The 14,613-nt window shown below is 39.7% G+C and overlaps 1 protein-coding gene across 2 annotated transcripts in view; it reads left to right on the top strand.

Annotated features, from left to right (window-relative positions):
* prx (periaxin) overlaps positions 1 to 14,613 on the top strand; it is an 80,903-nt gene that overhangs the window by 56,150 nt on the left and 10,140 nt on the right. For both annotated transcript variants that reach the window (XM_039768284.1, XM_039768283.1), the window contains exons 3-6: positions 4,532 to 4,648; positions 4,813 to 4,938; positions 7,910 to 8,069; positions 12,203 to 12,396. In XM_039768284.1, coding sequence (XP_039624218.1) covers positions 4,906 to 4,938; positions 7,910 to 8,069; positions 12,203 to 12,396 — 387 coding nt within the window. In that variant the 5' untranslated portion in view covers positions 4,532 to 4,648; positions 4,813 to 4,905. The remainder of the gene's footprint in view (positions 1 to 4,531; positions 4,649 to 4,812; positions 4,939 to 7,909; positions 8,070 to 12,202; positions 12,397 to 14,613) is intronic.

Below are 14,613 nucleotides of genomic sequence, written 5' to 3'. Positions count from 1 at the left end.
CTCCCCGGGGCGTACCGCATACTCCGCCCGCCCCTAGCTACAACACTGAGCTGCACGTGTCTGTATGTGCATGCATTTCCAGCCAATCTCCTCATCAGCACCTCAGGGTCACTCAACCCTGCTACTGAGCATGACTGCACCCCCCAACCTCAGTCTGAGCACACTGTTTTTATTTAAAAACTCACACACTGACATGGACAATTCACTCACTTCATGCTAGCCATTGAGAATGGAGTAACCCTGTGTATACAAAGTCCACAAGTCATACTGCATATAACGACAGGAATCAAGTCATGATAACCAAAGAACTGTCTGTAGACCTTTGTGATCAAATTGTGATGAGACAAAGGCTGGGCAAAGGGGATAAAATCATTTCCATAGCTTTTAGTGTTTCCAGGAGCACAGTGACTTCAGTAATCGTAAAACAGAAGATGTTTGGAACCATCAGGAGGACTTCTCTGGAATTTGACCATTTGGACAAACTGAGTAACTAGGCAAGAAGGGCCTCAGTCAACAAGGTGACCAAGAACCAAATGGTCACTGTAACAGAGCTATAGAAGTCTGCTGCTGAGATGAGAGAACCTCTTAGAAGAATTACCATCTCAGCAGCACTTCATTAATCAGGCATTTATGACAGAGTGGCTAGATGGAAGCCACTCTTGAGTAAAACATGCGTGATAGCCTGCTTGGAGTTTGCTTTGGGCAGATAAGACAAAAATTGAACTCTTTGGGCTGAACTCCAAAAACTATGCCAGGTGAAGACCAGGCACTGCTCATCGCCTTCTTAGTAACATCCCTACAGTGAAGCATGATGGTGCCAGCATAATGCTGTGGGGGTGCTTCTCAGTGACAGGAACGGGGAGATTGGTGAGAAAAGATGGTAGTATGAGTGGTGCCAAATCCAGAGAAAGAAAACCTACTCCAGACCACATGACTTCAGATTGGGGTGATAGTTCACCTTTCATCACAACAAAGAACCAAAGCTTTTCATCTTAAAGAAAGGTGCAATATCTCACCACCCATACAACAGTTCAAGACTTTTGTGACAGCATTAAATGAAGAATTGAAGCTTTTCTGAAGACAAAGGATGGTTCTACTCATTGTTAGTCTTTGATATTAATATACTACTAAAAATATTAAGGGAGCACTTAATCATCATAGTTTAGCACAAAGCCAGGTAAGCTTCATAAATACCAGTCTGTCTAGTTAGGAAGCCTAAGCAATTGTGAATCAACTTCACCTGCTTTGGTACAAATGAAAGTGACAACAGGTGCACTGGAGGGGCAACAGCAAGACAACCCACAGATAGGGAATGGTTTTGCAGGTGGTGGCCACACACAATTGATCTCTTCTTATCCTTCATGACTGATTTTCTCTAGTTCTGCATTTTGCTAGTGTCCTTGTTACTACTGGTAGCATGGGGTGGTACCTGCAGACAATTCAGGTGACACAGGTAGTCTTATCTCCTCCAGGATGGCATATCCATATGTGCCGTCGCTAAGTTTGCTGTGTCTCCAAGAACAGTCTCAAGAGCATGGAGTAGATACCAGGAGATGTGTCATTACACAAGGAGAGCTGGTTTGTGTGAGGAGGAACAGGAGGAGCACTGCCAGAGACCTACAAAATGACCTCCATCTAACTACTGGTGTGCATGTTTCTGACAAAACTGTCAGAAATAGACTCCAAGAGAGTGGCATGAGAGCCTCTAGTGGGACCTGTGCTCACAGCCCATCACCGTGCAGCTCGATTGGCATTCACCAGAGAATGCCACAACTGACAGTTTCACCATTGGTATCCCATTGTCTTCACAGATGAGAGCAAATTCATACTGAGCACATGTGACAGACATGAAGAAGTCTAGGGACACCATAGTGGACGTTATACAGTCTGCAACATCATCCAGCATGACCAGTTTGGCGGTGGGTCTGTATTGGTCTGGGAAGCGCATAACTTGAAGGGTTACACAAACCTCCATGTGACTACTGTTATGTAGAGCCAATGTCAGACCTTACACTGGTGCAGTGGGTTCCTCCTGGTGCAGGACAATGCCGGGCATCACGTGACCAGAGTGTGTAGGCAGTCCGTGGATGACAAAGACCCTAATGCCATTGACTGGCTTGCATGTTCCCCAGACCTGAATCCAATTGAGAACCTCTTATGAATCCATGCATGCAATGCAGCCAAGTAGTACCATGAACTGCCCAGGAGCTCACTGAGGCCCTGATTCAGGTCTGGGAGGAGATCCCCCAGGACACCATCCAACCTTCTCATCAACAGCATGCCAAGATGTTTTCAGCATTGCATGCAGGAACTTGGGGGCCATAAACACAACAACAACATTTATTTATATAGCACATTTTAATACAAATAATGTAGCTCAAAGTACTTTATATAATGAAGAAAAGAGAAAAAAAGGACAAAGTAAGACTTAAAATAAGACAACACTAATTAACATAGAATATGAGTAAGGTCCGATGGCCATGGAGGACAGAAAAAACAACCAAAAAAAAAAACTCTAGACGGCTGGAGAGAAAAAAATAAAATCTGCAGGGGTTCTGAGGTCACGAGACCACCCAGCCCTCTCTGGGCATTCTACCTAACATAAATGAAAACAGTGCTTTTTGTATTTAGGGTTCTCATGGAAGGACTTGATAGTGATGGTCATGTAGACTTCCGGCTTTTAATCCATCAATGTAGGAACATCATGGTGCTTTGATTAGGTGGTGGTGGCGCAGATCGCCACCACAGAAAACTGGGAAAAGAAACAGAAGAGAGAGTAGGGGTTAACACAGATTTTAGAGCCACCATGAATAGTTATGATAATAAATTAAATATATAGAGTATCAGAATTAAACTAAAATGAAGCTATGAGAAAGCCATGTTAAAGTAATGTGTTTTTAGCAGTTTTTTAAAGTGCTCCACTGTATTAGCCTACCGAATTCCAATTGACAGGATATTCCAGATTTTAGGTGCATAACAGCAGAAGGCCGCCTTACCACTTCTTTTAAGTTTAGCTCTTGGAGTTCTGAGCAGACACTCATTTGAGGATCTAAGGTTACGATTTGGAATATAGGGTGTCAGACATTCCGATATATAAGACTGAGTAACGTTATGATGTGCCGTGATGAAACTCAAGTAACTTGGATCAGCCTGTGGGATATAGCAGGTCCACGGCTCAAATGAAAGCCCAGTTTTTAAATAAATAACCATGCACTCGCAGCTTAAAGATGGGGTGTGGTAGTGTGGCCAGAGGGGTTCCTGGACGCTACGTGAGGCAAGCGTTTCCTTGCTTATGTGCACAGGTGAGGAATCGTCTGCATCCGTAATTGAAGCCGGGAGCTGCTATTCGCCACACCTGAGCCACGACCCCATAATAAATAGAAGCGCGAGGCGGAAGGGGGAGAAAAAGAAAAAAAGAATGGTAAAGGAAAGGAAGAGGTGAGGAGCAAGAGAGCAGCATTGGAGAAAGACTGGATGAGCCAGCCTGCTGTAAAAGAGAGAGGTCAGCACAGTCCGAGGTCCCAGATTGAGCGAGTGATCGATGCTCATGGGACAGGATCGCTCCCACTGAGGCTTTTAATTAGAGTTGGTACAATCGGGGAAAAGTCCACCCGACTTAGAGTATGAGAAGGAAGACGGGAGGAGGACGGAAGGACAACCGTCTCTCCTGAAGTCTCTCCCACTGAATAGACCTTGGGTGAGCTGGAGAGACTGGGAAGGAGCAGAGCTTGGCTGGTGTGACCCCAATGTCATTAAAAGGATTTCAATCATGTTTTAGCCTTGTTTTAACGCCTGGGATTTTTACCTTTTTCATGGATTATTTATTTATTCAATATCATTTGAGGCACTGCACTATTTATTTGAACACTTTGTTTCGATTTTTTTTAAAATAAAAACACTCTTGCACTTTTTGCATCATCCCCTTTCTTCGTGATGTCTTCACTGCTCAGCTCATCCAGTTACATTACCTATGGTGTCAGTTTTGAGAACTCCCCAGAAGCCCGGTGGGAGCGTAAAGTGGAACCTCCATCGTCACAGCCTGTGATTTTAATTTTTGCCTTTGATTTTCAGTGTGCTGTTGAACTCAGCCCCTCAATGGGTTGGTGATTTTGGTTTCCATTGACCATTGTTGCATCATTTTGTTCTCGACAAATTACACAGTATTGTTCAATAAAGATTTTCCACTTGAATATTTTGTTCATCGAGATTCAATGTGTGATTTATGCCATCCCTTAAATTTTTTGAGCAGTGTATATTGATAAGTGTTTAATTTGTTTGTCCATCCACTGTATACCACAATGAGGAATTGTCACTCTCATTGACTCCCTTAGTGCCGTTGACTTCAGCTAGACCTTTTGATGTTTATGGCATTTCACTAGGAATAATATGGTCTCTGAATGGCAGTTCACTTGTCAGATGTTTATCTCCCTTTCTTGGGTTCACTGTTTCTTCTATCTGCTATTTTTGCTGACGTATGTCCCCGATTTAACCTACTCCTAAGTTCAATTTCCTTTGTGGGTTTGTTTTGCAGACTGAGAACAGAAAAGGCCAGCAGTCATCTGCTCACTCAGATAGACCTTTGGTATCATCTCCTCATCACCTGCATTACCTTGCAGCTGCAGAGGAAGAGGAGAGTCCAGAGCGAGTGGTGAGTTTTTTCCATGCCTTCCCTTTGAGACAATTTAAACTATAAAGGGGGAACTATAAAGTGGAGCTGTAATGCCATCAGTTAGATGACATTTGAGCTTCTTGATGTGGCAGAGTGACACGTACAGTATGTCAATTCCCTTGTTTATTGCATTAAACGTACAGGTGCAGAAGGAGAGACTGCATGCGGAACTGAAACACGTCTTGAGTCTTAAAAGAAGCTTCACTGCAGAAAGGACACAGCTGTCGAGACAAGACATGGCCATGCCAGCGGAGATCACTGTGATCCAGGTGGGAACACTTTCCACATTTGGTCTCTAAGCTCTGTAATGACTTAATTCCAAAGACTTTTCCATCTTCTCTTGCTTTTCAAAGGAAACCAACTTGAGCTGGTGTTTTTTCATCTTCCTCCAAAAATGATTTTTCAAAAATGACTATGAACTGGCTATACAATGACAACTGTGAGAAGCTTGTATAATTAAAAAGAAAGGAGCACTTTCTTACTCTAAGGTAGAATGGTGGAAACCACCTGCTTTATTGGGTACATACAAAGTTTAAAAAAAATGAATAAATCCATGCACTAATAGATAGATAGATACTTTATTAATCCCAAGGGAAAATTCACAATATATATATATAATATATAGATCTCGTAATAGCTAAGGGCTGTTACTGAGTCCAAAACTCTTAACAAAAAAGCACAAAACTGTCCAAATCAAATACCTTGTATAACAATAAACTCTGCTCTTCTCCCATCTCTCCACACACTATTACTGCTCCAAGATGAGTGTTGCCTTCCTTCCTCCCATCTCTGACTCGTCAAGCTATGGAAGTGGGCTCCTTTTATGCTTGACTCAGGAGCACTACTGGTGATGTGATGTGATGTGGCCAGTTGGAAGTACTTCTGGGTCATTAAGAAAGCCAGGGAGATCCTCCACCACATTATCAAAAAATGTGGGTGAGTGAATACAAATATAAAGGTATCACACAATCAGTATGTGCATTGTTCTAGTTTATTTTACAGAACGTTAAAGGGATTATCCTAACTTAGGTAAAGTCCCATCACACATTCCATTAAATGAATAGTCTAAGTGCCCCCGAGATGTCAATAATAATAGAAACATTAGAAAAATTTAGACGATAACAAGCCGTGCAACCCAACAAAGCTTGCCAGTCCTATACACTTAATTCTTGCACAATAACATCAAGTCGAGTTTTGAAAGTCCCTAAAGTCCTACTGTCTACCACACTACTTGGTAACTTATACCAAGTGTCTTTGGTTCTCTGGGTGAAGAAAAACATCTTATTGCTTGTGTGAAATGTACCCTTAACAAGTTTTCAACTGTGTCTTGGTGTTCTTGATGAACTCATTTTAAAATAACAGTCTCGATCCGCAAGACTAATTCCTTTCATAATTGTAAACTCTTCAGTCAGGTCTCCTCTTAATTTTCTTTTGCTTATACTGAAAAAGCTCAGCTATTTTACTCTTTTTTTCATAATTCATTCCCTGTAGCCCTGGAATCAGCTTAGTTGCTCTTCTCTGGACTTTTTCTAGTGCTGCTATGTCTTTATTTTAAAATACATAAAAATTACAATATGAGGAATTAAGGTTAAGGAAACAGCCACTACACTCGGTGAGGGAAGTCTTATGAAGGCAATTGATGCTTTTCAGTCATTTTCAAAAACTGAAGACATACCAAATTAAGAAAAATAAATGTTAAGCTGCTCACTTTAAGATTTGAGGTCCAAAGCTCCTACTCTACTTATCTACTTTTCCACACTGCCTGCTTCTAGTCAGTCTTTTTTTTTTTTGGTGTGTGCTGTAAATGAAATATGCAAGTGTAGACTAAAGATAATTAGGCATACATAAATGATAGACCTTTCTGTGTGTGCATTTGTGTGTGTGGAGCAGTCCGCTCTGCTCACGCTCAACCACAGCCACTAGATGGCGCATGTGTGCACTTTAACATTTTTTGGAGCTTGCATGCACCTCACTTCTGACTATGAAATACATGTATGTGTGTGTGTGTGATCTGTACATGTCTATGTGTGTGTGTGTGTGTGGAGCAGTCCACTCTGTTCACGCTCAACCACAGCCACTGGAGTTGGTGTGAATTTTATGGAAGATGTAGAAATTTCTACAAGTGTGACTTGCACTTGGTGAGATGGCGCATGCCTGCATTTTTACATTTTTTCAGTGCTTACATGAACCTCATTTCTCATTCAACCCTAGCAGACAAACTCAGCTTTGTGGTTCATACACATTGTATGTTCATAAAACAAGCTGCCATATGTTTGCCTGAGCCAGGTTACAGCCTGTCCTGCTCAGTTTGCGCCACAGCAGCACTCGACTACACGTCCATCTTGAACAAAACAAGGCCTGTCTCTGCCCACTTAGCTGATACATCTACAAGTTCACCAGTATACTAAAACTGCTAGAGCAGGGGTGTCAAACTCCAGGCCTGGAGGGCCGTAGTGGCTACAGGTTTTCATTCTAACCATCTTCTTCATTAGTGACCAGTTTTCACTGCTAATTGACTCCTTTTCCCTTCATTTTAATAGCCCTGTTTTGAAGGATTCAGTCCTCTGAATTGATTTGTTTCTTCGTCAAATGACAGCCAAACAGAAATGAGACGTGAAACGAGACGGCGGATGACCATCTAAACTGGGATTTCAAACTCCAACCAATCTCTTCATGAGAAGTCGATTCTTGCTGTTCATTACTCCTGTTATTTAATTCCATGGCCTGTTGCTGCTTTCATTCTGCCACAGCAGACTTTTCCAAAACTGTTGATTTTCTGTTCATTAAAATGTTTTGGTGACCTAAGAGATCAACCTTACCGAGACCTTCACCTTTCTTTATTTTCAGGTATCGTGTGATGGGCACAGGTGAGCTGGTCATTATTGTTTGGCTGCTCATTTAAAAAAGAGGGCCTGAGTCAACTAATGAGCCTGAGTCAACTTAATTAAAACTAAGGCAAAAGAAGTTAATCAACAGCAAAAACTGGTCACTAATGAAGAGGATGGTTAGAATGAAAACCTGCAGCCACTGCGGCCCTCCAGGAATGGAGTTTGACGCCCATGTGCTAGAGAGCCTTCAGGTTGTTTATGTCCTGAAGACCACTTGCAGCTAGTCTGTATAGAAATTTCGACTCTTAAATAGAAAATGTCAGCTTGCAGGTTTCCCTATTAAAGTCAATTTGAAGCTGTACTCCAGTGAAAACCATCAATTAGCATGATATATTATTTCTTCATGTTTTAGGAGACCCTAAAAAAGTCTGAACTCATGGAAGTGGTGGTGGAGACAGAAGCTGAGGCTGGAGCCCGTGGTTTCAGTGTATCAGGAGGAGGAGCACAAGGCATTTTCGTTAAGGAAGTGCTGAAAGATTCTCCTGCGGCCAAAGCCCTCAGCCTCAGAGAAGGTAAGAACTTGCATCCCCATAACACTTCCTACATGTCTGAGCACACGGATCTGCATTTTCTTTTAGTATGTGTATCTTTTATTTTATTTTTATTTTTTTATGCGTATCTTTAATTTTTTAAGATTTATTATCTTTCAGTATGTGATGCACCAGCTGTCAGACTTCTGCTATCCGAGTGAAATGATCATCATTTGTACACAGGATAACAGTCTCAAAGTGCAGCTGACCTACAACATTTAGTATAAAAACTCATATTGAGTCTGTGTGTGTATATTATAAAGATAAGACAAACAGATGTGAAAAAGATATGAAATTTAGTTGCTGTAAAATCAAGACTAAAACAGTCAAAAGAAGAATTGCAGTTTGTATTATATTTACCATAAGTATAATTAACCATTATGGTCTAAAAGGACAATAGTGCTATTTTCCTTTTGATACCTAAACTATCCATATACACAAATCAAGTCACAAACTCAAGGCAAGCTGGAAATAGCAACGTCAACTGACATTTCTGTACAGCTTTGCCGCCATATCAAGAAAATAGTTGCTCACAATTTTGCAGGCAGTGGAGGCAGGGCTGGGGGTGTGGTGGACCGATTTCCTGGAGCAGTGGAGACGTGAGGTAGAACATGTGTCCTCGAAAAGGAAAGGCCAGGAACTGAATTGTTTCATAATAATTTACAACAGGAAAGAAAGCATTAATCTCTTCAACAGTGAAACCACCAACTAGCTCTTTGTCCTGTATAGCATGAAAAAAAGAAAATAAAACATGCAAGCCTGTCTACGCATATTCTGTTTTCACACTACATGTTGTGGTGCTAATCTTTGCTTAGTTATATTTTGTATTGTTCAAAAAATATTTTTCACATTATACAAGTCTGGATAAAATTACGAAACTACTGTACTATGCTGATTTACTCCTCTATGTATAGTGAGTTTGTATTCACAGCTTACGTTATAGTTGGCATAAACGAAGAACAACACTTTAAAAAGCGAGAAGAAAGAGGTTAGGAGCATGAACTGAAACAGCACGTTAAACCATCCCACCCACCACACCATCTCAGGATCCGAGTGTGGCTGGTGACACCTCAGGACCACACTAATTCAAATGGAACAGCGAGAGGTTTTTACAGTGGCTGGAGTGCCAGTCCTACTAGAAACCCCCAAGTCTTCTGTAAATTGGAGGACCTGCTTGTAGGGCTGGATGCAGATTAACAGACAAACTACCACATTCTGCTTAAGTTCTGCGTCTGTTGCCTGTTTTTTCCTTATTCACTTTTTACTATTATTTTACTTGTTCTTTTACATTCATCCTCCACTCAGAAAACAGTGACCAACACGCCATGTCTTCACACTGACATGCCTCCTCCTCATGCCCAAAGCCACCCACTCTTTCTTCTTTACAGATTTTGCCCCTTCCTTTTCTGCCTTACCAACCAATCAATGCCCAGCATAACTGCCTTTAGGAATGGAAATTAAGCTACTAATAAACATTTCCCTAGTTCCCCAATCAGATTCTGTGGAGCTGATGCAAATATAAATCAAGACAACTATTTATCTAGATGTGAAATAAACAATATTTAAAGAAGCACTGTATTTATTGAATATATATATATATATATATATATATATATATATATATATATATATATATATATGTGTGTGTGTGTGTGTGTGTGTGTGTGTATATTGTAAGAAGCGGATGCTAAGGGTCACTCTTGCCCCCCTTAACTTCAACAGATGGATGCTGGACATAAGTTAAAACACCAAGAAGTTGTATATGTTCTTCTATTAAATAGTGCCCTTCAAGCACCACTGCCACCAATAAACAGGCAGGAAAACGCCAGTAACAAGTAATTATAAATCAAATCTCTCCTCCACACCTGGCACGTGGCTGGCCAGCACTTCTGGGTCAGATGGAGAATCCCAGTTCTTTTCATAGCACAGTATATAATATAGAACTATAAATATCTGGGATTGCAGCTGGATGATAAATTGGACTGGACTGCCAATACTGATGCTCTGTGCAAGAGAGGGCAGATCCAACTATACTTCCTTAGAAGACTGGCGTCCTTCAACATATGCAATAAGATGCTGCAGATGTTCTATCAGATGGTTGTGGCGAGTGCCCTCTTCTACGCGGTGGTGTGGTGGGGAGGCAGCATAAAGATGAAAGACACCTCACGCCTGGACAAACTGGTGAGGAAGGCAGGCTCCATTGTAGGAGTAAAGTTGGACAGTTTAACATCTTTGGCAGAGCGACGGGTGCTAAGCAAACTCCTGTCAATCATGAAGAATCCACTGCATCCACTGAACAGTGTCATCTCCAGACAGAGGAGTAGCTTCAGTGACAGACTTTTGTCACTGTCCTGCTCCACTGACAGACTGAGGAGATTGTTTCTCCCCCACACTATGTGACTCTTCAATTCCACCCGGGGGGTAAACGTAAATATTATACAAAGTTATTGTCTGTTGTACCTGCATTTTTATCACTTTTTAATTTAATAGTTTTTTTATCAGTATGCTGCTGCTGGAGTATGTGAATTTCCCCTTGGGATTAATAAAGTATCTATCTATCTATCTATCTATCTATCTATCTATCTATCTATCTATCTATCTATCTATCTATCTATCTATCTACCTAATACACACACACACACACACACACAGAGAGAGGGGTCCAAAAAATGTATCCACATGTCAACAAAAGAAAAACCTGCAATAAATTTGTGATTTTAAATTTATACACATATCAAGGGGTGAATTTAAGTCACTTTTGACTTCTACATTTGCAACAGGTGCTCGAAATGGTTACCGTGACACTTCTTATGACAGTGAACTACTGCTTGAACAATGTTGAGCACAGTTTTTTCTCGAAGCATGTCCAGTGTAGTGGGTTTTCTACAATACACAACATCCTTAAGGGTCCCCCATAGATAAAAGTCCAGCTGCATTAAATCAGGAGAGCATGGATGAAACTCAACTGTAAATCTTCCTCCTATCCATTGTCCTGGTAGTACTAGGGTGTTGTACCGTGTTAGTCATTATGGATGTAGTGAGAAGTTGATGCAAAATGACACCTTTTATTGGCTAACTAGAAAGATTTACAATATGCAAGTTTTCGAGGCAACTCAGGCCCCTTCTTAAGGCCCTTTCATCAGGCAAAGAAGAAGGGGCCTGAGTTCCCTCGAAAACTTGCATATTGTAATCTTTCTAGTTAGCCAATAAAAGGTGTCATTCCATTGTCCTTGCAAATTCTCATCTAGGTAAGCTTTCATGTATTGATGGTGGTGTGGTGGTGCACCATCTTGTCTGATTTAACAAAAGTGACTTAAATTCATCCCTTGATATCTATATAAATTTGATATCATAACTTTAATACAAGTATTTCACTTGTTGAAGTGTGTATATATTTTTTGCCCCCCTCTGTATATGTACATACACAGAGAGAAAGAGAGAGTGAGAGAGATGGAGATCCAGCCTAGCAGATGGAGTGCTTCTCCACAAGCCTGTATTGGTAAACCACGATCACCAGCTATAAGTGTGAAAGGTGTACTAGAAGTGCTTTCTCCATATATTATTTTCGTTTAGCTGTCCATTTCCTGATTCTGATCTTTCCAGTAGAGTGTTACAATGAGCACCTCACGATAGATTATCATGTATTAAAAACTAAACACAGAAAAATAAAAAGCAAATGAGAACATCACATAAGATCAGAAGTAATTAAAACAGACAGGAGGCTATTCACTGCACGGGAGTTGACTCACGATTAAATTGGCAATTTCTCAATTTAAACATCATAGGAACAAATAAAGAAAACAACCTTACTTAATAATTCACTGTAATTTATTTACTGAATTATACCACATGTATTTTTTTTTAAATTACTTGATAAAATACAGTAAAGCTTATTGTAATTTCCTAATTGTAATATTAAGAAATTTATCCGGACAATAATTTTTTAGATGATCCGCTGTGGCAACCCCTAATGGGAGCAGCCGAAAGAAGAAGAAGAAATTGGGGAGATGCTTGCATCAAGAAAGCAGCAACCATTTTGATCATTTCATAACATTTTTTTATGTTTTAATGTTAACATATTGTTGCACCTCTTTTTTTTTTATTTTAATGTCCAGGAGATCAGCTGCTTAGTGCCAGGGTGTACTTTGACAATGTCAAATATGAAGATGCCTTAAAGATTCTTCAGTGTGCTGAGCCATACAAAGTATCCTTCCTGCTGAAGCGCACCGTTCCCGGCGCAGACATCAGCACTTCGTCAGGCTCGGCCAGCTTGGAAGTCAAAGGTCCCAAAGCCAAGATACCAAAACTGGTGAGCATACCTAGAGCACTTGTTTGCATTTTTGTTTGGCAAACACAGATTTAGATATTTGTGGCTAAGCTCTTTTAACTTTAAAGTTACTATTCTTTCAAGATAAAATATGTTTTTTTTATTCAAATATTTGCCATCCTTTTGGTTTCAAATGGAAAATGAAGTATTATCCACTTTTATTTCATCTTACATCAGCCAACATCCAGATATGTCCCTCAATTCACATAGACTAAAGGTCCATTCATTTATTCATTAATTCTTTCTCAGTTCTTGTTTGTCTAATAAAAGGTAGCGGCACAATGGAGCCTATTCCAGGTGTGTTGGCCGCAAGTGTAGTATAACCCCAGGTGTATGCCATTGGAGTTAACTTCCAATCAAGGTTATTAGAGTTTTGCCTTTTTATATTAATTTTTCTTTCTATATTTCTTCTGAAATTACTTTGAAATTCACTTTAGTTTTAGTTTTCCTTCATCATGTATTTTTAATTTAAATTTCATTTTTATTTCACAAAGACATTTCTATTTTATTTTTATATCTGTTAATTTCAGTTTTACTTTTAACAATTAAGGCATGGAGCTACTATGGAGTTTAGTTTTGTGACACAGTCAGACAGAACTATACACTTAACAAATTTGGATATGAGTTTAATGTTAGTGGAAGCTTACTACATGGCATGGTTTATTATCTGGTCTTGTTTTTGTCAGATAAAAATAAGCATAATCAAAACCAGATACTGAATAGGAACAGTTGTGTACAATTCTATCATTTTAGAAATATTTTCTGTGTCATTTGTGCTGAACAAATGTCTGCTGACTGTTGGCGGTGCTTATATTTTCCTTTTATTGCCCACAATGGGCCAATTTTTTATGAAATTTAGGTGAATTTTAAGGTTTGAGGGTTTTCTACTCCAAATGTCTATGAAGTGGCAGGTGAATTATTGTCAACAAAAAGCAGGCACCTGAGAAATAAACAGAAACATTACTCGTCATTTTTCTGTCCATACGGTAAAAATTTTGTTGACCGGCACATTCCTATTTCAGGAGTTTAAATTACATCTTGATATACAACAAGCGCAAAGAAAGGTGGCACAGGAAATCGGTTTCTATTTCACACGCTTTACGTGCCCGTATTCAGCTTGCTCTGTCACTGCAAATGCTGTGTGAATACCACCCTCCGTCACCAGTCGGCGTTCACTGGATGAATATATGCAGACGGCTCGTGGTGGATGACTTTCTGTTTTAGAGCTAAAAGTTATAAGCGTTAAAGGCTACTAATTCAAAAAGGAAAACTGAAAATATTTTTAGCAAATTATTATTTTATTTCTGTTAGTATTTCCAGCTACTTTTAATAGTTTTGTTTAGTTTTAGTTTTGTTAATTATTTTATTTCAGTTTATGAAAATGTTTTTTTTTATAATAGTTTCAGTTTTCATTAACTATAATAACCTTGCTCCCTATTGAAAAGCATAATAATTATAAAATTTTGTCTAACCTTTAAGGCACTACATGATAAATCTCTTTAGTTTTTATCCAGTTTTAATAAACCGTTATGTGCTAAACAGAGCTCTTCATTCTACTGACAACCATTTTCTTGTGGTCCTAAAATACATGTATAAAACCTTCGGGGCTCAAGCCTTCAACTGTTATGCTCCTGAATTTTGGAATTCTTTCACAATCACATTAGGCAGCTACAGTGTTTACTGTTTAGTCTTTTTGACATGAGCTTGTAGTTCTGCTTGGGGCTTTTTATTCATTTTTTTTATATACTGATAAGCCAAAACAGTATGATCACTCCTGCATGAAGTGAATGAAATCGACTATCTTGTAACAGTGGCACATGTCAAGGTCAGGGATAGTAAGCTGATATTAGGTACTAGTAGCTGATATGGAAAGTGTAAAGACTTATGAGATTTTGATAAGGGCTATTATGGCCAGATGACTTGGTGAGAGTTATTTCTGAAACAGCAAGGCTTATGGGGTGCTCACAAAAAAAATTATTAAGTTACCCACTGTCAAAATGCTTTACATTGATATCTTGATATCTCGGTGCCTGTTCCAGATGTGAGTGCCTACCAACAGTGAGCTAAGGAAGGAACAACCATGAAATTCTGTTAGGGTATTGGAGCCAAGACTCATTGATGCGAGAGACTAACGAAGGTTATCTCAGCTGGTGTGAGCCAACAGTAAGGCTACTGGTGCTGGAATAAAATCCTTGAATA

The sequence above is a fragment of the Polypterus senegalus genome, chromosome 11 (assembly GCF_016835505.1).
Source record: "Polypterus senegalus isolate Bchr_013 chromosome 11, ASM1683550v1, whole genome shotgun sequence".
In the NCBI taxonomy this organism is placed as follows: Eukaryota; Metazoa; Chordata; class Cladistia; order Polypteriformes; family Polypteridae; genus Polypterus; species Polypterus senegalus.
This window is presented reverse-complemented; position numbering and strand designations above follow the sequence as displayed.